The sequence below is a fragment of the Phlebotomus argentipes genome, unplaced genomic scaffold (genome assembly GCF_947086385.1).
Source record: "Phlebotomus argentipes unplaced genomic scaffold, Phlebotomus argentipes genome assembly contig_2, whole genome shotgun sequence".
Classification (NCBI taxonomy): domain Eukaryota; kingdom Metazoa; phylum Arthropoda; class Insecta; order Diptera; family Psychodidae; genus Phlebotomus; species Phlebotomus argentipes.
Genome location: NW_026776162.1, coordinates 4,397,262 through 4,422,094, shown reverse-complemented (window position 1 = coordinate 4,422,094; position 24,833 = coordinate 4,397,262). Strand labels below are relative to the sequence as shown.

Below are 24,833 nucleotides of genomic sequence, written 5' to 3'. Positions count from 1 at the left end.
ACATGCTGGGAATGGAAAGGAAATATTGACTTTTTTTGTCATCCCACATGACAAAATTAAATTTTCAACAGTGGAAATTCCGAGACATTTTGCATATTAGAGAAATATTCTGGGAATTTTCATTAATAAAAATGTCTGTGCGCCAAAAATGCCTCTCAATGGATAGTGTGTGGCTCTCCTTCGTGTGGGTGGAAAACTCATTGTCACTTTCCACAGCATAGATTGTGTATAGTGATGATATATGGTGTGTTTTATATGTGACAAGAGGAAGGAGCTTTCGAGGACGAGGAGTGAAAAAGCTCTAAGAAAGTTGAGTTGGCGAGGAGATAGAGAAATGTCATTGTGGAAGAATATCAAATTTTTTACCGTTTACATCGTCATCGTCTCTTTTTCTGCTCTTCCAAACACTCTCGTTCTATCTCTCATGTTATTATTATTATTCCTCATATGATGGCTGTGAAGTTATGTCTTTTCAATGGAGAGAAGTTGAGATAGAAATCAGTGATATGAGTTGTTGAGCTTGCGAGGCATGTGATTCTTCTGAGATGACACTGACTTTCGTGATTAAGCTGTTGAGTTCTGATTAGGCGAGAATTTTCTCTGTTATTATTTCATATCCTTGTCAATTGATAATTGAAAAAAACAGAGGGTTTGCAAAATTGTTATTTGAATCATAAATACAACTAGACTTTCATGAGTTCTTCTGTGTCCTCGAGAAAAAAATCCATATCCGAATTTCGTCCTTGACTCCGCTTATAGTTCGATGACAAGATATGTGACTTCTTATTCATGCACAAACGCTAAGAGAATCCTCTGCAAGAAAGAACCCTCGTTCGCTTGTCCACAGTGCTACACCCGCTGGGATTTTAATATAGAACGTGTGGACAGGGTGTGAAAAAAAGGAAATTTTTTCGAGAGAAGGACACACTCCACATCCCACGGTGAGATTGCAGCGGCTGGGGTGTGGTTGGAAAGTAGCAAATCATTGAATTTATGAAATACAGCCGAGACCCTCGTACCTGGGAGCAAAGGAGGAATGATCACCAAATAAAGTGGCTGTGCAGAGAGAATTCCATTATATCGATGTCACGGACTCCATGGCCCGTGGAGGCACACAATCAACACACACCTCGACAATTTACCAATTTTTTTCAAGGATGGTTCTCCCCTCTCCACCCTCCACGCTTCCGATATCAAAACAGTCCCAATATTGGCCTCGAAGAAGCCATAAGAGTCGATGGGTGTGAGCATTGCGTACACACTAGGCGAGGGCAATCTATCGGAAATTTCTCCGGGATACCATTTGGGGGATGGATTTGTACATTATGTAAGTTTGACAAGTGAATTGTTGAACTTTCCCCAAGCACACACTTCTCTCCAATCCCCGCCCTTTCATCATGGGTGTGTGTACATAATATACAGAACAAGAGGGAGAGTTTTCGATGAGATGATGACCAACATTATAGCCGCACAAGATAATCAATTCCATGAATGAATTTTCCAAGGACGAGCCTATTTAGCATGTCGAGTGAGAGAAAATAACCCCTTTCGTCCTTGTCACAAACTTTCTGCCCAACTTTTCTGCACACAAATTTGCAGTTCTCTCATCTTTCACAGTAAATAAAATTCTCGCTTCCTTGCAGGTAATTCTAAACAAACATCTGTCGGTGCCACGGCAACTAACTATGCTCCCTCCCATCCGGGAGATCTGGAGGAACTGCAGCATGTCCTACACTTTCCAGAGGAAGTTGCACTGAGAATTACCGATGCGGAATATCAACTATTTTATCAGGTATATTTTGTCCATTTGCAGTGAAGTGCTGAATTGCCAAGGGTGGAAAAATTAAGTTTAACACTCAAGAAAGCTCATAAATACAATATTAAACAGAACGATGATGTCAGACAATTTTCATACCATCTCCATTTTTAATACTCTCACTCCGGATTATGTTCTTACGGATGTGAAAATTGAAGTAACACCGAAACGTTTCACGGATGAACGCACCTCGGCAGAGAGTGAAAGTGCTTCTGTACATTCAGGATTGCTGGATTAGTGAAATGAATGAACGTGTAATATATTGGTATTCTGAGATTTAACAAGAAATCCTAAAAATTAATTTCGAAACTTCCTCATTTACTCGAAATCTTCAAAACTTTTTTTCCCTCCTTGTTGACGGGGAAAAAAACACCCTACGAACTTTTCTCCGAGAAATTGAATTGGGACGTTTAAATTATTTTTTCGCACCATGAGACAAATATTTACCCATTAAATTTAGAATATGATTTAATAAGTAATCTCGAGGGTCTATATTTGGCAGAGAGCTTCGGTGAACTCGAGCAAGTAATTAAAGAACACACAGCTTCGCAAACTGAACTTTGCCCTCTCTCAGAAGAAAAGCTCCACATCCGTGAATTGTAGATGGGTAATAAAAAAAGAAAAAGTGCCGAATATGGAGGAGGTGACATAGAAATCAACTGACGTGCACACTAACTAAATTCATAATAAATAGACACTCGAAAAAGTGTATGCGTGGAAGGAAGCGTATAAGGGCGTTTAATAATGAGTGTTCGTGTCCCGTGTTTCGGGGGCGGGAGGGTGAGAAGGCAAAGCTACCCAAGATCTAATTTATCATTTCTCAAGAGACTGTTTTCCTCTCGACATGCCATACAAATTCCACAGTGCGGAAAACACCGCCCCATCCACATCTTCCACAGCATTTTGCGCCATCCCCAGAACTCGTGATCCGACCATCAGCCCACGTAAAATATAGCATTACAGCAATTTTCGGTTGAACGTGAAATTAATACATTCTTAACTGCGTGACTTATTGCGGGGATGACACTGGCACTTTTGCTCAATCCTGTGGACAATTTCTCTTTCAGGTGCCTCCCGTAGAATACTTCAAACATGTGATATTAGAATTGCAAGGCGAAACTGCTGCGGTTCCACCAACACCTCCGCCACGATCGTCAATCAGAGGCCTCCAAAAGCGATTCGATGAGGTGAGTAGAAGCTCTTCTCCTCAGCATTTCAGTCTGCAATCATTAATTCAGTGAAATATTAGAGCTGTTCGCTTCACAACCTTCCGTTATTACCCGCGATTTCCATCTCGGTTTATATTTTTCATCAAGTGTTTCACAATTTGCAATATTAATCGGATTTTGCTGTGCTGAAACGAGTTAAAATTGCACAAACGATTATCACTGATAATGCATACTTAATTCATATGAAAATTTGATAAAATACCGGAAAAACTTATGTCAACGTGTAATTTCACACAGAATTTTATAGTGCACTAATTTTTACTGATAAAAGTTTACAAAAGCTCATTGAACATTTACTAAATACTTCGTGTACAAATTAATTTAAAAAGTATTTCATTTGCTTAAATGTTGTTTAAATTCTCTAATTTAAATACATAAATTCTCTTAAGAGCTGATTTCGCGCATTGAAGTTAAGTCAAAACATTCTCTAAATTGTTTAAATTGATTTAAATAGTTTGAATTGAATTTGCTTATTCATTGAATACTGCAAAAAAGTTCTCTCATTGTGAAAATCTCGCAAATGGCGCAAATGTGTTTATTATATACAAATTGTGACACTTAATTTGACACAGTCTCATGTCACCACTCTCAGCATTTCTCATTCAAGCTCTGCGGTGTGGCTCTTGGAGTGCCAGAGGTGAAAATGTGTCTCCTGTGGATGCTTTTCCACAAGGTGTCGAATCACTCAGGGCACTCAATTCATTGAGAGCTGCTCTGCAATTCATGGAATTCTTTTGTCGTGTCCACAATGAATTCAAATGAATCGTCATTCAACTTTGGTAATTGCGAAAATTCAATTTCACATGAAAACCACCCTCGCGGTCTTTCAGATAAATTAACCTTTTCATTATTTTATTAATTTGATATTCAGACTTTGAGGCACTAACAAAAGACACACTGCGTTTTTTTTTACTGTGTTCAACATCTTTTTCATGCGGTTTTTCGCAAATAGGGAGAAAGTTCGAGCCTTTTGAAGTAGTGAAAGTTGGTCGAAATATCCATAAGAATATTCTTGTAAGAGAGGAAAAAAAGGAAACTTTTCTGCACTTTACCATTTCTTTCAACAATAAGAGAGGAAGAAATAAAAGTGTGATGCTTTATACCATAGCGTAGGAGAGAAATATGTGTGTGTGTGTGTGTAATATATTATTGAGAATATATATAGGAATCTCAACGTGAACACAGGGAAAAGTTTCAGCAAGTCAAACAATTTGGCATTGTGCGAAATAACTTGGAACACATGTCGCCGGTTAAGCGATACCAAAGCTGTGATATTTTTTTGTTATTCTCCTATGCACTGCTAAAAAAGTTGGGGAAAACTTTTGCCTCAGAGTCTGTCGAGATTTGGCATTTTCTTCACGGCCACAAATTTATTAAATCAAATTGCTTTCCAGAGAGTACAAACAATTTTCAAGCACATTCCCATTTTCATAGGTTTTCTCCCAGTGTTTCTTCTGTCTTCTATCAAAATCTTTATCAGACTTTTTCCACGCACACACAAATACACAATGTAACTTTCGGAGTTGCTCCAGCCGTTCTCTGGATATGTATACATATTGCCAAGTGCGTAAATTATGCCTTCATCTATTCACGTGCTACGCGCCGTAGACACGCAATATTTACTGTCACGATCTATTAGAAAAATTTTGGCTTCTGTTTTCCCTCACAAAGACGAAGTGAACATGTTTCTTTCACGATAGCAAAATTAACATATTTGGCCTTTTCTTGCCGCCAACGCTGAGCCCCTCGCGGAGCGGCTCTTTGTGGACACGCGTGGGGTTAAGAGGTCACGCTGTGGGAATGTGCCGAATTTCAACAGATACCCCGATCACAACTGCTTGAGAGGTGTTTATTTTTAGACAAACTCTTTTGTCCATCTTCACCTCATCTCCATCCATCCGTGAACGCCGAGAGTAACACCCGAAATTGCTGTGTCGAGAGTGAGTGATAAAGAAATTCCTCCACTTGCTATATCTCGGATCATGTCGTCCAGCAAAGGATGACGTCCTCCCCCGCCCTCTGCAGCCCTTATCGCTCAGTCGTGATGGAAAATAATTCTCTCCCCACATAAACACATATATACATAATGGGATTTTTTGTTTATACACCCAGTTTTTTTCTCTCCATCTCTAGCCAACTCTTGAAACTTGAGCCCCATGTTTATTAATTTTCTTCTTGACGGATCAATACTGTGTGGTGTGTGCGATATGAAAACCGTATAACGTTGTGAATTTCAATAGGACACCCACTTCCATTTGTCTCCAACCCGCCCCCGCGTGCGATTATATAAAACAAACGCAACAAGAGAGAGAGACAGAGAGAGTGGCGCTCGGAGGATGATGATGGGTGGCTTTGGGGAGCGACTATTTTCACATAACACTTACTCTGGGGGCGCATAAATATCCTGGGCGTATATTGTGTATCTCACATACGCAATACTTCTCCCTCTATTGGGAAAAAGTCAGGAAAATCTCGAGACTTCTGGGCATTGGGTTAAATTGAAGTAGTTGCGTTGCGGAATTTATTGTGCAAGTGTGAACGAGAATTAAAGTCAAGATGAAGAAAGGTTGAAAGGAATGTATTGGTGGTGTTTCAGTAAATTCTAATTGGGGCATTTATTTTAAAATCTACGTAATATCTCAGCACTGTCGAGGAATTGGTCATTTATTCTCACTAGACTTTCACAGCTTGTCCCTAAATCAAAGGCAAAATGCCGTTTATACCACGCATTTGATTCTCTTTTTATTGTGATAAATGGGTGAAAGCATATTTTTCAATACACTTTCCCACGCCAACGTGACAGTGTATATAGCAGCGAGTGGGTGGACCAACGTGAGCGATTTTACAAATTCCAGCCAGACTTTCCCCCTCGGGGGAGAGAATGAGAGTCACCACAGTGGAACAGGAGTTAGAGTTTTACGGATCATTCGGTCGACACGCACCACCCGGCGTCCCCATCGAGGCCTCACTTTTCTCCCTTTCCCCGTCATGCTAACGGCCAGGAAACGGCTGTGGCGTCCTTCGCCCCTCTGCCGCCCCCCGGAGGAACGCCAGAGCACTTCAAGTGGCCCATTTAGATACACCATCGAGCATGGAATTTACATGGGAGTATCTTAGCCAGGCGCAAGAAATATTCCTGCCATTTAGTCCACATGGTTTTGCGCTTAAACGTGTTTTTAATTAGATCTCAAGGTGGCATTAAATTATTCTAATGGGTGGGCCACATAGTCGTGGAGTCAAATTACCAGAGAAAATACACTGGCACAGCACCACTGGGAGTTCCTTTCCGGTGCTCCTTGCCACCACCAAGAGCCCTCGGACAAGTGACACTGATGAGGACATTGTTCGAAAACGTGTTCTCAGCCCCAACACTGCGGCAGGGGAAGAGAAAGGGCGTATTATACATAGTATACAATACACTTTGGAGTATTTAGTGTATACTTAAGGATGTGTTGGAATTCTCATAAACTGGCTTTGTTTTCTCAGGCGTGCGTTTATGATCTCCAAACTATCTCATAAAAGATCTGTCGCACAAATACCTCTCTTGCAATCAAATTGCAAATCAGCATATAAAGCACACACTATATAACATATTTTCTCATCTGCACCAGGTCTGTTCATGGGTGGCGCACTTCATTGTGTCCCAAAGCTCGCAGGATGAACGCAAAGCGGCTTTCGCGTGCCTGCTGCGTGCAGCTCTCACATGCTGGAACATTGGCAACTTCAATGGTGCTCTGGAAATTACAACAGGACTACGGTGAGTTGCTTCTCTCCTTTCATACCACCGCCGCCCCGCCCCGTTTGCATATTGCCAGTGTTGCTAAATCATCCCACCCCAAAGTTGTGTAACATTGCGTGTGCGGGGCGTTTTTGTTCTGTGGCAAGAGCAAATTGCACGTGAATTTAAAGTGGACAGGAAGAGTTGCACATCAGAAGCTCAACACTGGAGGGCGGTGGACTTTTTTTTTGCCATCCCTTTAGGTGTGAAAACGTGTATGTGATGATTAAAAGTTGCCAATTGCATTGTGCCGAAATTGCGAAAATGTGGCAAAATGCTGACAATAGTGATTTCAGGGATCACGCGCGCTTTGCTGAGGGAACTACAGATGGGAAATGGGACAGAGCGACACAAGAGGTGTTTGGTAAATCACGAATTTCGAGCAGATTCACATGGAATACGATTACAATATTTTTTTTTGGTTGGTTAAGAATAGTACTGAATTTATATGCAAAATGCATTTGGAATATAGAAAAGAGCGAAGGAAATCAGAATGAATTACAGATATTCACCCACAGTCATATTAGCTTAACTTTTTCGATTACATCCACCCGACAAGTGCGAGAAAGTAGATGCGGAAGGCGATGAAAAATGAAAATGGGTGGATAACAAGCAATGAATGCAGATAAATGTATTGTCAGTCATGTGGCGTAATAGATGGCGACAGGAGGAATGATTCTGTGTATATCTTTTAAACCAAGTGTGACGAAAGTCTTTCTCGCACGAATAATAAATAATACCAGAGAGACATTCCCGAAGAGACACGTTTTGTAGTGACACGACTTTTGCATCAGTTCCACACTTTGCTGCTGGGGTTGAATGGGGTGGTTTTTGGAAAATAGTTTATATGCAACCGAGAAGCAACTTCTCAGCAGTCAGCACATCGGGAGTTAGACATGCCAGGAGAGTGCTCCGATGGTCGTGTAGGAATAAATGGGGGGAGTTGGAAGGGAAGGCGTTTGCAGCCGGAAATGGATGAGCATGGGGCGGAAGATAATTTGTATACAGTTGGCTTATCAGTTGAGACTCACTCGGCGTCATTATGGCAAATCCTTTTATAATAAGCGAGATAAGTTGCAGAGAAGTTAATCTGCTTATAATCGAAATGCACGAAAATTGCCTAAGGGAAACACCCACAGCAGTGGAATCTTTAATTTCCACGCATTTCTCATTATCGTGACCTTCTTTTCCCATCACCCAGATTTCCGGGAGATTTTCCTCTGGGTGGCTTTTCACGGGAGACTCCGTGATCCTCATCTAAGCCCTCCATAGAGGGGCCAAAAATAGATGAGACTGTGGCAAATTGAAGATGCGATTTGAGTCTATTCGGGAGTGTGGCAATAGGGAAAAAAAATTGTACGAAAAGATGCTTTATATATACTTGAAGCACCGCAGTCCTGTAAATCAGGTTGAAAAGTTTGAGAGTTGAAGGAGGGATTGTGCTGTGTGTTTCATCTACAGTTTTGCGGCAACAAAGGCAGAGGTAAATCCACATATCTCTGCTATGTATTAGCACCAAAGTAAGTGGATGAAGCCGCAGACAAAGGGCGAGAGAGCAAAGAGCCCTTGAGCTTTTGGTGAGAATTTGGAGATGAAGAAATTAAGGAGTTTTTCCCTTCTCGCCTCACTCAGGATATATAATCATTATGCATAGAGGGATGTGGCAACTGTATTAGACATATTGCAGCCCTAGGAGAAGTCTATCTGTACCTTTTGGCACTAAAAGTGACCCGTTAGGGAATTGTGAGGAAATTCCTTGTTGGGATATGACCAATAAAGGAAGGACAATTTGCTGAGGAATTTGGGTGTCGTGCGGAAAAATTGAGAAAAATGGAGATGTTGCAAATAAAAACTCAACCTCTACTTTCCATTCTTTCACACTTTTTCGCCTCTCAGTCGTGCTCTTTTAATACAATATTCACCTCTTATGCCTACCAAGGTCCTATATATGGAACTTTCTGAGTATCGAGGAGTACTTAGGCTTTGAAATTGGTATTTTATTGAGGGTGTTCTTTATTCACACAGTATCACCCAAGGTGTTCTGTTCGGAGTGAAATTCAACACTGAGATACCCCAGATAAAAGGGAGTTCAGGATGAAAAAGAGAAAGAGTGTGATTGTGCAGAAGGGAAGAGGGCGGGAGGTGGAAATGATAAAAGCGTGTGCCTGAAGATTCTCATATCATTTCCTACATAAATTATGACGATATTGGAAAAAATGAGCCTGAGATGCGCAAGAGTTTGCCAGAACTTCACTGGTGGTGTGTTTTTGCTGCGATGCTTAATACTATGTGCATTTATTAAATTTAAACTTTTACACATTAATATTACACATGACACACATATTCATGAAGTCGCTGATATCTTGCACATAAACTATGCCAAGGAGCATCCTATGCGCACGGCATAATGTCAAATGCAGAGCTCTCGAGGGTGACTCTCTATATAATTTGCAACTTATTTATCCACTTTGTACCTCATGTACTCTAATGCAGTGTCAGATAAATTTCCTGGCAATATTGTCGACCTTTAGAGGTGTTTGCTAACACTGAAAATAGTTTCCAGTTGAATGATGGAAATTTTTGTGATCTGAGAAGTGTATTAATTTTTCAAAACTGAGACAAATTTCTCAAATTCATATAAAGGATACTTTAATATTGAGGTATTTTCATTACCAGTAAAATCTTTAATCTCAGTGAAAGCGCTCGGAGTGTATAGTTAAAAAAAAAACTTTGTGATTCTGCTATTTTATTACTTATGCACTTAGCTACGGTTTTCGCACTGCTCATTATTGTAATTTTAATGAAGCTACATGGCAAATTACACACAAATATACTCAGTGAGTGAGATTCCATTCTCTGGCTGTTATTCACTGGAAAATCATATTTCCACTGGGAGAGAAAGCCATGGCACGTGTGTGGGTGTACGCTGTGTGAAGGTGAAATCTTCTAATGTGATTTAAAGTTCTCCTCCTGACGGATTGGATTTTCGCAATTTTCATCAAACAGCCGGACCGAGCAGGAGCGAGAAAACGTGGGCTCTGGCAATTCCATCTCAATTGTTTTGTTTGACCGAGAAGAGAAACACCAGAGGAATTGTTGATTTTTCCACTCAAGCCACTGCACGTTTCTTCCCATGATTTTTCCTCTCGTTTTCCGCCTTCTCAATAGACTCTGGTCATCATTACGTGCCTGGGTATGGGTTTGGGCGGAAGTCGTATTGAGACTAATGGTATGACGAGTGATATTATTTTGAGATTAGGAGATTATTATGAATCTGATGGGCACTCATAGAGGCGGGCTATGAATTTGAATTTAACTTTTAAATTATCGCACAGATTTATTTTCGCGCCTGCAACTTGCTCAACATCCTGTATTTTGCGCTGTGCAGCACTCTAAGAACGCCCCAGCTTCAATTACTGTATAATGACAACGGAGGAGAAGGAAAATCTTTTTCCCATCTTCCATCGTAACACGCTTTGTTCCAGATTTCCATAGACAAGAATTACAATTCACATTAAGTGCATGCACTATCGCTGTGGAACTCTGAATCCGTGCATGAATCTCTGGGGGATTGGATTTAAATCTGACACCGAAATTAAACTGAACAAGATGGAGAGGAGAGAAAGACGCTCTCGTACTGGGAATTTTTACCATAAATCAATTTGAAATATATCATCACTCACAGAATTTGACGCACAAAAGGATTTTTCTGAGAGAGAAAGAAAAACGCAAACTCCTGCTTAAGGCAGATTGGAGAAAAGTGTAGAAAAATGAGAAAATCATAGGACTAATGGAAAAGCACTTCTCCGGGGGAAATGCGACAATTTAAGCAAGTTGCATGATGAGAAGAAAAGCAACTGAATATTATTTTTGCATCAATACAACTAAATTTCTGAGTTTAATTGCTCATGAATCTCAATATTTTCTTACTAAAAATCTATGTTCGTTCGATTGTTTTGGAACAATTTAAATCTTTCTCTTCTTTTGATACGTATTTACTATGAATAAACAGTGCGAAAGAGATGTCAAAATGTGTGCCGGAGGAAAAGTACGGGACAGAGCAGAATTTTGAATTATTGCCTCGCATTTGTATAGTCACGTATATATCTAGCACAATGAGAGGAAGCTGAAGCGGAGATGTACCAATCTTCCCTGTCGTTTGCTTTTAAAATTATATTAGCGGTAGCAACTACGAGTGATAATTCATTCATTGTTGTCGCCGAGCGAGGCTCGTGAACAAAGGAGATTTCTTAATTATTTCAATTGAATCCGAAACAATTTTACATTGTAATTTGCATAGAGACACAAATACTGGAGGAGAGGATGGTTGAATTTATTGTTTCAAGGACTCCACCACTTTAATACATCACGCTCAACCCTCAAGGGGATGAGATCCTCTTGCCGGGGTGACTGTCTGCTCAATCGGGAGGCGTTCTTGTTGCCAAAGCTCCTTTTAGTTAAATTCGCATTTTCACCCATAAATGCGATGAATATTTTCGAGCACACCGTACAATGGCAGGCAGATTTTCAAATATGTAGCACCAAATTCAACGTACATCATATCACACGACGTGACTACATGTTCGCACGCAATTTATTTTCACCGAAGTGGCAGCAGTGGAAGGAAACGAGTGAGGATTAAACTATGTGCAAAATACCCTTCTACCTCCGGGCTGGGGAGGCGTGTGGCTGGAGGAGGGAAGACTTAGAGGCATGTTCTATTTTTCACACCAATCCGTGTGAATTTGTAGCGCCGGAGTGAAGAAAAGTGCCGCACCTTGGGTACAATGGAGTTTCACTGGGGGCTCAGATAGATTTTCACCTCATGTTCTATTTGCTTAGAGCAGCTTTTCCTGCCTCGCAGCACTGCCTCAGGCGCAGCAATAAATTTATCGGCTCTTTTCCACTTTCTGTCCTTAAAAAAGAAAGCTCGTTTGTATGCAAAACAGCCAAGACACAATTTTAGATTTTCGCAAAAATGTTTTAATATCACCAAATATTTGACAAAGACTGTAAAAATACACATATATAGGAAGTGTCTTCAATAAAATTTGATGGATTGATCAAATATGTTATCCTTTGAGATTCCTTTTTCGCGTGTGAATTTTATTAATGCATAAGCAATTGATGTCTTTTTCTCAAGCTTTCTGCTGATGGAATATAAGAACTGACTCAATCTTCCTATCATCAGATTATTTCGTATGATTTCCGGCTCGAGTTTAAACATATTTTATTGCTTCATTGAGTCCACGTGGTTCCTCATGTGATTCATTCACTGACAGTTTTTCGGAGCTTCTCGCTCTTTGTGAAATATTGCCAGCAGCTCATGTGGAAAATCAGGCACTATACGGAGAAAATTGTGATCTCAATCCGATATGGAGTGACGAGGGGAAACCATCACCGTCTGTTTATTTTCCCATGAAATTCAACCGCCACTATTACGACCACCCCATTTGAGTCTCCGTGCTCGTTGTAAAGTAATCGCAATGGTGGGTGTCTTATAGGAGTGTAATTGAGCATATTAGACGCACTTGATGCAAATGGACGTTGGGACGCTTTATGGGTCATTTGTGTATCGAAAGACACAAGTCATTGCCTTCACCCCATCTCGGGTGGTCGTTGTACCTCCACGTGAGCGTCATTTGTAATATTGAGCTATGAATTATAAATATTTCATTCACTACCAGCAGGTCTTCATCACGCTGGAAGTTATAAATAGTTGGCGCACTGGCGGTGCAAGTCCATGGCAAATGTAAAGTGCAATTTATGATTCTTTCCCCAATTACATGGCGCTGATGGTGATTTCGCTCTGGCGTCCCTGAAGAAAAATCACTCTTGCGGAGTTCATTCGCCGCTTCCCACCGAAAAACATGATGAATCGGGTGGAAAAGTTTTGGCGACAGCAAAACGGGTGAAATCTGAATAAAGTGGAGATGGAAATTGTATGGAAGTTAATCGAAAACTTTCTCCCTCCCGAAATTTCGGATTAACCGACAAACCACTCCCGCGCAAAGTGCCATTGCTGGCAATTGGAAGATTCGTCTCGAAACTTTCGCTGAGGATTTCAGTGACATTTTTCTCTCTTTCTCTCTCTGGGGTGAAATCTGCGACTGTAGCTAATTGACAGTTTTAATTGATATTATTCGCTCGTCTATTGAAGATGTCACACTTTCCAAGGCGCTGTTTGGCAAAAGTTTTGCACTCTAAATGAGGAGAAGTTGCCACAGAAAGTGATTTCAAGTGAGGTGTGGTGCAATAAAAACTGTATGATGTCTTATTGGTTGTCACTGACAAACACACAACTTGAATTGAATTCAATTGTGTGTCTCGTCTTTTTATGTGCACATCGTATACATTTTATTATTATGTGTCAAGAACAATTTGAAAATGATTACATTTTCATTTTCTACCCATTTTCTCCGGCATCTTTCGCTCGCTGATGGAAAAGTTCAGAGTGGGAGGGCGGAAAGTGAGAGAAACTGGTGGAGTGAGATGGAAGTCGCGAAGACTCCCAATTGTGGTTTTAGGTCTCCAAGAGAGACACTCTATTTCTACACAATTTCACCTGCTTTCCCGACCAATTTGGCCCTTGTACGGTTTTTGCGAGCTTTTACCGCTGAAATTCTGACTCACTGTCACTGTCAATGGATTAGTGTTTATCCTTGTTTCTGCAATTGACTTATTTGGGGGTTCGTTCGCCAAAAACTCACTCACTCGACACGTGGGAATATGACTCAGACACTTCTCTTCCCTCGCAATCTCGAATAGGGGAAAGTGGGGCAGTTAGACTAGGTGAGACACAAAAATATTTATACACAGATGAATATTATTATTGGCTCCGCATTCAAGAGCTCAACATAGACACAGCAGAAGTTGTAGAATGATTCAAATAAACACATTTCTCTAGATTTATTAATTTTTACTCGTTCGCCCGACAATACCGAATGAACATGTTTCCAAGCACCAAAAGTATAATTCAGCACAACGGTTTGATTTGCCGCTCTATTTGAAACGCGGTTTATCTATCTCGTTTTCTTCTATGCACGTGGTTTGAAATTTGGGAAATATGTGAATTTAAGTTGTATATTTGGATGGAAATTTTTTCGCATTTCCAGTAGCGCGTTCACATCATTTTTCCACCATCAGTTCATCTTCCTCTTCCTCCGGAGCAGATTCCGCCCCATTCCACCGTCTGTGGCTCATCTCTTCAGCCCCATCCTCAGAACAGGGTGCCATCAGTACGGGGAGGAAGCGTGGGTGGGACTGCAATCATGCCTGTATTATTCACGCAGGAGAGAAAAAAATGAAGTGGCGCGTAAAGAGCGCGGATAACTTTTTTGCTCTGGGTAGAGATGTTGAAAAAAATAATGGAAGTGAAGTTACAATATGAGGCAGTCGTGAAATCATCAGGAGATATGAATTTTCTTTTAAAATAATTCCTATTTTATTTGTAAAGTGCCAACAAGTTTATATGCACATTCCGCCAGCATGTTGGAGAGATATACAAGAGGAGTGTGACTGTGAAAATGTATGGAAATATAGTTGAGTGCGTTTCACTGTGCGCGCCAAGAGGAAGCATTTGCCTTTCTTGAGTGGGTTGAATGGTGGGAAAAGCGTCGACTGAGAGGGAACTATTAAATTTTACGGGTCTCCATATAAATTGAATGTATGAAGCTGGGTGTCATAAATCATATAAATAAGCATGAATAAGTCGACTCGGCAATGAGGGAATTTCAATCCACCCCTCGCGGGGTGGCTCAAGTTGAGTGTGTGAGATAAATGTAGGTCGCGACAGTACTAATTTGAATTTTACTCAATTTGCCATCACAATGAAAAGTCTATTATGTAGCTTTTTATTGCTATGTTGTACCTTTCTCGAACATAAAATGGGACCATAACTTCGCGGGTTGTTGACTGTGAGGGCTTTTTGCCCCGCGTGTCTTTATTGGCCGATTTTCCACCCACTTTTTTGCACCTCCACCAGCAGACGGACACCTTTTAGCCCCGTGAGAATTGCCATCACTGATAAATATTATTTCTGTCCGAAAAAAATTTCATTAACATTCCACGCTGGAGTGAATGTGGGCGGAAACACAGAGAGGTACAATATTTGCTGATGAAAATTCGAGAAACTTGACTTGTGTTTAATTTAATTTCATCTCCTACCTGTTTTCCACGAGGAGAATCTGTGACAGGGGTTTTTGAGCAAGTGAAGCGAGTCCTGATGAAGTGCCTTTGGTGACAAAATGAGACAATCACCGGGCAGAGCGCCTAAAATACACTGATACAAATTCACACTTATCAATCCAATGCGAACAGCCTGTGACGATCTTCCTATTTACATCCTATCGGGGTGCGAGCACATTTCTTGCAGTGCAGAAAGGGACGAAATCGAAGGATGATGAGGGACAATTTTGATGGGAAATGTCAAGTAATTCTCCCACATAAATCGTGCAATATGAAAGAGGACGATGCGTGCGTGTGTGCTGAAAACTCCCTGTCCCACCCCATTAAGAAGTATCACGAGCTTCCCTCAGAACTCCCTTCACGTAAATAAGTTATTTATGATACTGGGCTTGAGTAATTTGAATTATATATGGAGATGCTTAACCATACGATCAGGACTCGAGAAGGGACGTGTGAGTTTTGGCCGGAGAAATAATAAGATATTCACACACACTTCCCCTTGAGAGCAATTCTCAATTGGGGAGTCATCATTGGGGAAAACCTGTATTTTTTGGCTTCTCTGTCAGTAGTGATTCATCCATTCGTCATAAAATGTGCTGGCGAACGCTGTGAGATGGAGAAAAACAGTGTGAACCCCTCGATTTTTTGCCAGGATTTTCCCAGCGAATCACTTTTCTCACCCTTGGCACTTTAATTTCTTTCGCCTTCTATACTTTAATATTAAATGTGATTTTGAGCGTCAATCCATCAAGAGTATTAAATCATTTCTGAACGTTTACATTGTACATTGTTGGTGTATCTGTGGGTGTGCAAATAATCATAAATTTTAATAGTATTTTGATTTGATTACACCATTCTAGGGGTTTATGCATTTACTTTATTGTTGTACTTGAAGCACAGCCATTGTTCCCAATTATACAACCATGGGGTTGTTCCACGGTGAACCCTGATATTTGCCAAAGGGGATGAGTTGGAATGGCAACACGAGGAGACGCGCCTGCGGAGGATTGAAGAGCGGATGGAAAAGTGTAATTAAAATTGATTGATGTCCATTAAATAAATTTTTCCTCTATTAATGGAGACACATTTTACACAAGTTCGCGAAAGATATCGTGGAGAGGGATTTGTGTAAAATTCACTTCATGTTTATCTATATAATTTTTGTGTATCAACGATAAATTTTTAATTGAAAATTTGTCATCATTTTCCACCTGTCTTTATCTATTGAATTCGTTATACGTTAGTAAGTCTGCACTAATTAGTGGAATTTTCTGGCTCGTACGTCAGATTAAATATCTATACGAATATCGCATTACTCCAAAAGTCTATACAATGGAAAAAGAACAAATAATGACGGTAGGAAAGGAATTTATGGAGATATTATTTCATAGAGATCGTCTCCTTGTGTACGAATTGAATGAAAGTTTGGCAACTCGGAGCCACAATTTGTAGGATGCATTCAAAAGTGTTTCTGGGTATAATTTAGAACTTTAAATTTCGACTCTGGTGAGCCACTGAGGAAATTTAATATTCCGCCTCCATTTTATCATAGATGAGAATAGTTTTCAGAAACTTTCAGCTCTTACACCTCCAAATGCATCTGCACACAATAGACAGGAAGGGGGAGATTTTGAGGGAATATAGGTGGTAAAATGTAAGATGCATTTTCATCATATTCATCATAATCGAATGTTTTATGCAAAGGTTTTCTGGCTCGATGGCTGGCTTTTAGCATTTTTGGTCGTGACAACAGAAAGTTTTACAACAAAATAATTAACTCAAAACCACATCTGTCTCAAAAATGTGGCACTCCACATATCCGTCCACTGTCAATGAGTTCCATTGCAGGGACACTTCATATCAACAGGAGAGAAATTGAAATATTCTGGTCACATGCAAATGAGATGAATGAAGAGGATTACCATTTGGGGAAATAAATTAAATTCACCTATCTCAATTGTTGTTGAATCATCGATATCATCCCTTCTCGTGCAATTTTATTAGGGGTTTGTACGTGAATGAAATGATTTTCACATGAAAATTCCACATAGGAAGCTCTGCAGTGATGTGAAATTTCTGCATGGACTAGCAGTTTTCGCGGGATATTGATGAATTTTCTATTTAAATTGACACCAAATACAATCATTTATCAACTGAGAATCGCATTTACTCGGTACTCGCAGCGGCAGTGGGTTTTTGTGCGCCTCGCATAGCCATAAATGCTGGCACAAAACCACTATAAAGCGTATTTGATGATGAAAAAACTTTTTTATGCTCCGAAAGAGGGGAAAAAACCTCGTTCTTTTGCACTTCTTTCGCCCACCAACATTCGGTGGCCATAAATTACACTAGGACTGGATATCGTGCTTATTGTCCGGTTTTCATTCCTCCTCCGCTGGCGCTCTTCCCAATGCACCTTCACCACTGGCAAAAGCTCAAAGTTGGTGGGCGGGGGAGGTGAGCTTTCTCGCGTGAATTTTGTCGCCTTCTGCGGTACCATGACGTCCTCCATCATCCACACATTCTGCCAGAGCAAAACCACGGGGAGAAATTGAAGTCAAGAGAGAAACTTTTAATTCTCAAACTTAAACACTTTCGCAGTTGAATTGTTCCGAATGATTTTCCAAGGGAGAAAACTTTGAGTCATCGCAAAGCTATAACCTCTCAATCCCCATCCGTCGCTCCTTTTCACTCGGAAATTGATAAAACTTTGTGTGAAACACACAATTTGACACTGAATCACCAGCGCGCGGAGAAAGAAATAGTTTTGCCATTTCATCACTCAACCCCCGATTTCACTTCTGTGTGATTTATCAGAGCAATTAATACGAAATTGGTTCAATTAATGAGATCCATCAATAACAAATGGCTCAATATAAACACTGTCGCTCTGCGTTCAGTCGAGAGATTTATAAATTTCCCCATGCCAAAAACTAAAATTTTCGCCAACAGTGCTGAAATGATGAAATTGGTTTCTATACCTAATTTCCCTTTTATTGAAGGAGTAATTCAATTATATTCCGACATTCTCATATACGCTGGTAATATGGTAATGAAGTGCTGTTAACCTTCTTGCTTGGCGCTCTTCTTGCTAACATCATGGCAATTATGAAATTTTTAATAAAATAAAAGAGCCACCCTTTCACATTACCACATTGTGAAATGCTTTTAAATGCTCCGTAAAATGGTTTATGACAATGGAAATGTCCTATAATTTGAATTTTAAATACAGGAGGGTTGGAGTATTTCCGTATTTTTATAACTTCTCTATGTCTTCTCTGTACACAAGGAGTGCTAAATTTGGTGTTAAGGTAAAATAAATAGGTTAGTCCTTGACCTCTTTCCTGCTGTCTGAATGCTTTTGGAAAAGGGATCCATGTAAGATTGATAGGAAGACACATTTTGTATGACACTTTCCGTTCTTCAATGTCAAATGATGCTTTAAACTGGCAACTTCATCTACCCTCACTGGGGAACTTCCAATTTCACAGTGGTTTTGCACTGTATTTATCTTACCTTTTGCCGATGTTAGTGGAAAATTCCGGAAGATACAAAATATCATCTTCCCACGACCGCAATTAGCATAATAGGAAAATATTGATATAACATCCTCGCAGTGTCACATTTCGCACAAACATCTACATATGAAGGAACTTTCGAAGCTGCCCAGTGAAGTTGTCCAACGACCTAATCACCTTTTACGGCAGTCAGGCGGTCAGCGCGAGTGAGTTTGATGATAAAATCTTCCTTTTCCTATTACCCACATATCCTCGTATACATTTCAAAATGGACTCAAGCGAAAGTGGACATTAAATACTTTTCATATCTCGAGTGCCAGCAACCCCTGTGCACGCGAATGTCCATTACATAAATTAGAAAATGGCCAAGAGTGGATTTTAATCCACCTCCGTCACTTCCACGGCAGTGACGTAGCACAAGGTGGCTCTTCCACTTCAGAAAATGTTGAATTTGTGGGTGGATCTGCATAAAATTTCCACCCACACCGCCGGCAAGCCCGAAATCGCGGAGCTTCCATGTGGCGCAGCACCCTGAAAAATAACAATTTATCCCTGTGCTGCCTTTGTTGAATATCCCTTGTGGCTTTAATGCCATTTCACCTAGCCTCGGGTTGGAGCTGCGGAGCGACTCAACACAAGTGACTCATGAAGTCTATAAAAGCCAGCATCGTTAAACAGAAGACAGTCTGCCACACGCACATAAAACTGGACAATCCGCTTCCGATGGATGGTGCGCGATTAAAAACCTCTCGTGGTAATCGTTCGACAGTGAAAACATCAAATTCCACATCCGGAAGTGGTATAAAGTTCCCATCATCCGAGGGTGTAGTGTGTGAGACAAAGGCAAAAGTAGAAACTTTGTCGTCTTATCAATTTCCTCCGCAAATTTCCTGTGGATAAGATATGGAAGGAGTTGCCATGAAAAACCCGAGGAAAGTGTTTAAAGCTCCTTTCGTGATAAAGAGGTGTAATGAAATATTTCTGGGATGAGCTCGTGATTCTCTGGATGCTCTTAATCTTGATTACAGCATTTTTCAATTCAAAGAATTTAATCGGACTCTGGATTTTCAAGTTTATTTCCGAGAAATCACACGAGAATCCCATTTTTTCTGCAACCCTTCTATGAATATATTTCTCCAATAAATAAATATTGTAATTCAACTCATACGAAAACAAATATTAATCCTGATTCAAAACATAGAACAATTTACTAGATTTGTTATTCATAACAATTTTTTTGTCCCCTCTTGGTACTTTCACAAGAATCATCGCAATGAAAATCAATACTTGGAGAGAGATAAATAAATATTTCGGCGCTTTCCACTCTCATTTATTAACATTGTGTTTGAATTCACCAATACTTTGTAAAGAAAATTGTTGATTTGAATTCACAATGGAATTTGGGGTGCGATGTTTAAATACAAAATCACTCCGAGGATTCTTTTGAGTCTCTCTCATTGCAATTTTGTAAATATTTATGACTTTTATACAGCATCGTTTTGCCACTGTCATTCCGAAATTAATTTTATCTGGCGAGAGAGACAGTAAAATTTTAGCCAAACCATTCAACTTAATAAAACTATAAATAAATTTAGAGAGAATTCTCGTGTAGACATAATTAAGAATTCGCATTTTATTCCACATAATTTATTAGAAAACATATTTCTTTGACATCAAGACACTGGGGAAGAAAAAATGCACAGGAAATCCTTTGAACTTAAAACCTGAGGCGTTGATGTAAAGTGTATCAAAGGATAAATTTTCTTCCCATGGTGATGCGCAAGGATATGCGTGAATTTGCAGCAGGATTTGCATGCAAAAGCGATTATGTGAGGGAGAATATAAGGAGATACAAAGCGGAAACGCTGTACATAATCGAATTATTTATGTAAGCACGTGTTTTCATTAGCATTTCAGGGAAAACACTTCCAAGAATTAAGAATGTCACTTTGATATTTAATAACTCTATCAAGGCGTTCAATATTACAACTTTTACGGCGAACCCGTCAAAAGCTATCACTAAAAAGGTCCTGATTGCTTCTAAATAATATAATATAAATTTAGTGTTAGGTTGTTAAAAAGTTGAGAATTTCAGTGCGAAATTGCTCATTGCGATGACTCATGAATAAATGGAGCTCAAGACTAAAGTGACGCTGTTGTCAGAAGGGCGAGAAGTGCTTCCAAATAGAACGAATTGAATACCTGATAAACAGTTGACGTACAAATCACGGGGAAAATTTCAATAATTCAAGAAGAGGAGAAAAAATCAATAAGCAAAATGAATAATTCATATTTGTTACACCCTTGAACAATAGGTGAACCATCGAGACTGGCGAATTTGAATTACAGACTTCATGTTTCTTTTGCCATATAATTTTATCTCTTGAATATAATGTTTTCTCGTCGACAAGGAGGCCCTTTGTGGATTGAATACACAGCAAGAAACCTTTAATTTGGCGTTGCTGCGTGGGTGGGAGAAAATGTTGTAATATTCCATGCAAATATGCTGTGGCGTAAGGGTTAATTCAGGACGGAGGGGTGGGAAGGGTGCGGCGGTCCTCGACTTTTTCTGCCGTAAACATCGGGCATAAATGTTCCATGAATTGGAAACTTTCGCACCAGAGTGAAAACTATATGTGGCAGAAGCGACACACATGTTCGGGAAAGGATGAAAATGTCAGCTGATGTTTTTCCCTAGTCCCTCCTTTTTCGTCTCTCCTGCACCTTTTTACACATGAACGACAGATATAGTGGGGACGATCAAAAGGAATTCTAATGAAATCTCTACTCTATCGAGCATGAATTCATATTCACAGTTTATAATATCGAGAGCTTGGTGTAGGCAGGAAAGCTTGAAAGAGACATACTCTTCAGTCACACAACCGATCCAGCCAGTTTGGGCACTCCAATGGAACTTGATGGAAGGCATGAGGAGAGGGAGAGAAAATATGTGGAGACAGAGATGATAAAAATAGAGGATGGGATGAAAGCGATTTTATTGTTGAATGAAGCACAAAATTCTCTTGATTAGCCACATCGAAAAGGTCCTTCTCTAATCGAATAATTTTGGTCCTCGTGCCCAACAGCATTTTCTGTCCGCAGGAAATATTTCTCCATAGCGACCGGGGGTGAAATCAATTTGGGATTAAAATAAAATACTGTGAAAGTGTGTGGTCAATTAAGACAGTGAATAAGGAGGTTTTCTCCCCGGAGCTTAATTTAGCATTGTCAATATTGACGCCATGAGCCAACACCATCGATTTATATACGAAATTATTCAGACACTTCCAATAGATGCCACATAGCGATTTATTCCACTCCTTGTTCACCATCAATTCCGCCGCAAATGTCTGTCTCATGTATCCTTCCGGGGTTTGTGGGCAAAAACCCGGGGAAGACACGCAAACGCGCCACAATTACGTTGATTGCCGATCGTTGGTGATGGAGCGGAACCATTACGAGTCCGCGCCCAAACCACTATCGGCGAGATTATCACAACAATGCCGACATACAAATTACTCTGTAATTCAATTATAAGCACGGAGCATTTGAGGGAAGACGAAATGGAGCAGCGCTAGACTCTCATGGTCACGGGAAGGGGTTTCTTTCGGCCTCCAGCAGCATTGGACGGTTGTAGGCCGGCGGAAACTACTTGCCCGAGATTGTGAATCATCTGCAGACACGCCGCCGACGAGCTGAAGATGTTGGACTTTGCGAGATGCTGTATTTTTTCCTCATGTTTCAACACCCTTTCCAACAAATCCAATAAAGGAGCTAAAGGTTTAAACAATCACACTTTACAGCGTGTTCTCTTGTTACCTCATAGAAATCCAATTTTAGTGCATTACAATATAATCCCGCTTAAGTGGAGTCGTGTGATTGAACAGCAAATGAACTCCACTACATAAATAATGCAATTAAATCCCTATTAAATAGTATTATATCGTGAGACCATCAGATTTATTTTTATCGCAAAATTCTCCTCTCTCTCTCCCTCTCCCTCCTCTCAACCACAATGTATTAAACGGATATTTCCAAAAATAAATGTACATTTTATTAGTGACACGACAATAGTGGGCCCCACTTTAACGACATGCTCGCCATGTGATTCGGAAAAGTGCCTCCTGAAGAAATATGAGCATGCAGAGTGTGGGTAAACGACGTTCCATTGTGTTGCCAACGGCCCTTGCTGGGGCTAAATTGGAGCCCCCAAGACGGCGGCTGAGTTTGCTGAACTTGTGGGTGTATTTGATCTAGATTAAAACATCGTCATCAAATTTCTAATAGCACTATCAGTCGGAATTTTTCTGTGCTTGGAGGAAATTTTCATAAATCCCAAAGACAATTCCTTGAAGGTTCTCTATCGATTTCTCGGGGCGCCCCTCCCACTGGTGCCCTTATTTCAGTATACAATCGAGGGTACATAAAAATTGATTGCATATCATGGGATTAGTTCTTAATAATAAATATGGATGATTGGAGTCAATGCGAGTGTCTCTCCCTTGTGCCATTGTGTCGCACAGAATGGCGTGGGTGGAACAAATCAATCAATAAACTTACCTAAAGACTCAATTGGATCTGCCTCTATCTTAATATGATTCAATCAAGCCACACTCATCCACACTGTAGCTCGCAATGGTGGCTGAAATGCCAGCCTGAGCTGCGGGGTGAACGATTCTCAAAGTCAAAGTCGCATGAAATTGAATTATTCGTTATATCAGCAAACGAAATTGCGTTTGAAATATAATTATGGATGCGAGAGGCAACAATATAATGGTGGCGATGCTCCATGCGAGAAAGAATAGCGCAAAACATCGAGCATTGTGCGGCCATAGAGTCTCTGACACCCACAATAGCGCCGTTTCGCCGAAAAATACGATGGGCCACAGGAACAAATGGCGGCGACCGAAGAGGCGAGAATTTATTTTTATTCTTCCTGTCGACAAAATGAGATCGTCTGGAGTGATTAGAGTAGCGAGAGAATGGTTATTAAAATATGATTCAATAGCTCCCCCATGCTCACCTCTGAGGCGTCCCATTTCTCGGTCGATGCCACTGAAGCTCCCACTCGCTCTCTCGATGTGCTGTTCTGGGCAGTGGCGATATTGTTGCGTATATTTTTATGGCACATAATCCACCCAACTTCCAGCCTCAGGAAGTTGGGAGGACAAAGCTGTATTCAGAGGGGCTCGTCTATCTCATTATTGGGGATTCACCAAGTGGCCATTATTGACAACAATCGCCTTCCTTCCTTTTCTTGCAGATCCATTAAACCGAAACACTTTTGGTCATCGAGTGTGGAGAAAGGCAAAAATCCCGTGCTGGACTTCCTGTCGGCCGCCCTCGAGTCTGTCGAGTACGAGAGGGCTCTAGCGAGGGGCTTGGTGAGTCTCATTTGAATATCCCGGTCCGGAATGTGACTTAACAATGCTCGGGATATGTGATCATAGCACTTTGCAGTGTGCTAGTGATAGGGTTGTCCTCACATCATGCTTGTGAATTCCCACAGGCGATGCCGGAGTGTCGCGTGATTCCGTGCTTCAAGGCGTTCCTCGGCGAGCTGAAGGAGATAATGTCAACAGGTTTCCCCGTGGTGCCGCCGCACTCCTCGTGCGTTCCACCACAAGTGGCCAGCGACCCCATTCAGATCGATATCGAGCCGGTGGGGCGCAACAGCACCGCGCCCACGGCCACAACGACCAGCACCGTGGACAGCGTGAACCGTGGCGTCCAGACGGGGTCCGTGCGCAGCCCGCAAGAGCAGAGGAGGGAAGTCTCCGCGGCGACTGGTGGCAAGTGCCCCCAGCGGAAGGTGGTGAGTTTTAATTGCACGGAAACCTGGGGTCAGTCTGAAAGAGTTATGAGGCGCAGAGACGCTCCGGAGTCAAGCTATGCGGGCGAGAGAATAGATTCCCCATGTGTGTGTTGGCGAGAATGGAGTGAATGAGTAGTGAAGTAGGTGGCATTCAAACAAGTTTCCTGCCTCCATCGTCGACCTCATGACACCGTGGCATTTACTGTATCGCCGATGCTATCTCCACGAGGGTGGAAAGGGTGGAATCAATATGCGATGAGGGTGGCCTCGGGGGTGTTCCACACAGAACACGCACAGAAGCACAGAAGGTGATTTAAAATTATCGTTTCGAGAGTTATTTTGACAGGGGTGACAGAGAGACTTTTCAATATTCCCGCACACATCTCTATACACTGCGATTGGGGCGCACGCGGGGCGCTCGAGGCGGCGTCCTCGGAGACGCTGAGCTCCACCACTCGAGCGTGATGGAGGTGTCCTGTCAACCCCCGAA

The 24,833-nt window shown here is 41.0% G+C and overlaps 1 protein-coding gene across 2 annotated transcripts in view; it reads left to right on the top strand.

The window, feature by feature from the left end:
• Positions 1–24,833, top strand: part of LOC132264657 (1-phosphatidylinositol 4,5-bisphosphate phosphodiesterase epsilon-1-like) — a 44,008-nt gene that overhangs the window by 5,737 nt on the left and 13,438 nt on the right. For both annotated transcript variants that reach the window (XM_059764928.1, XM_059764926.1), the window contains exons 2-6: positions 1,644–1,792; positions 2,884–3,003; positions 6,657–6,802; positions 23,792–23,912; positions 24,038–24,343. In XM_059764928.1, coding sequence (XP_059620911.1) covers positions 24,041–24,343 — 303 coding nt within the window. In that variant the 5' untranslated portion in view covers positions 1,644–1,792; positions 2,884–3,003; positions 6,657–6,802; positions 23,792–23,912; positions 24,038–24,040. The remainder of the gene's footprint in view (positions 1–1,643; positions 1,793–2,883; positions 3,004–6,656; positions 6,803–23,791; positions 23,913–24,037; positions 24,344–24,833) is intronic.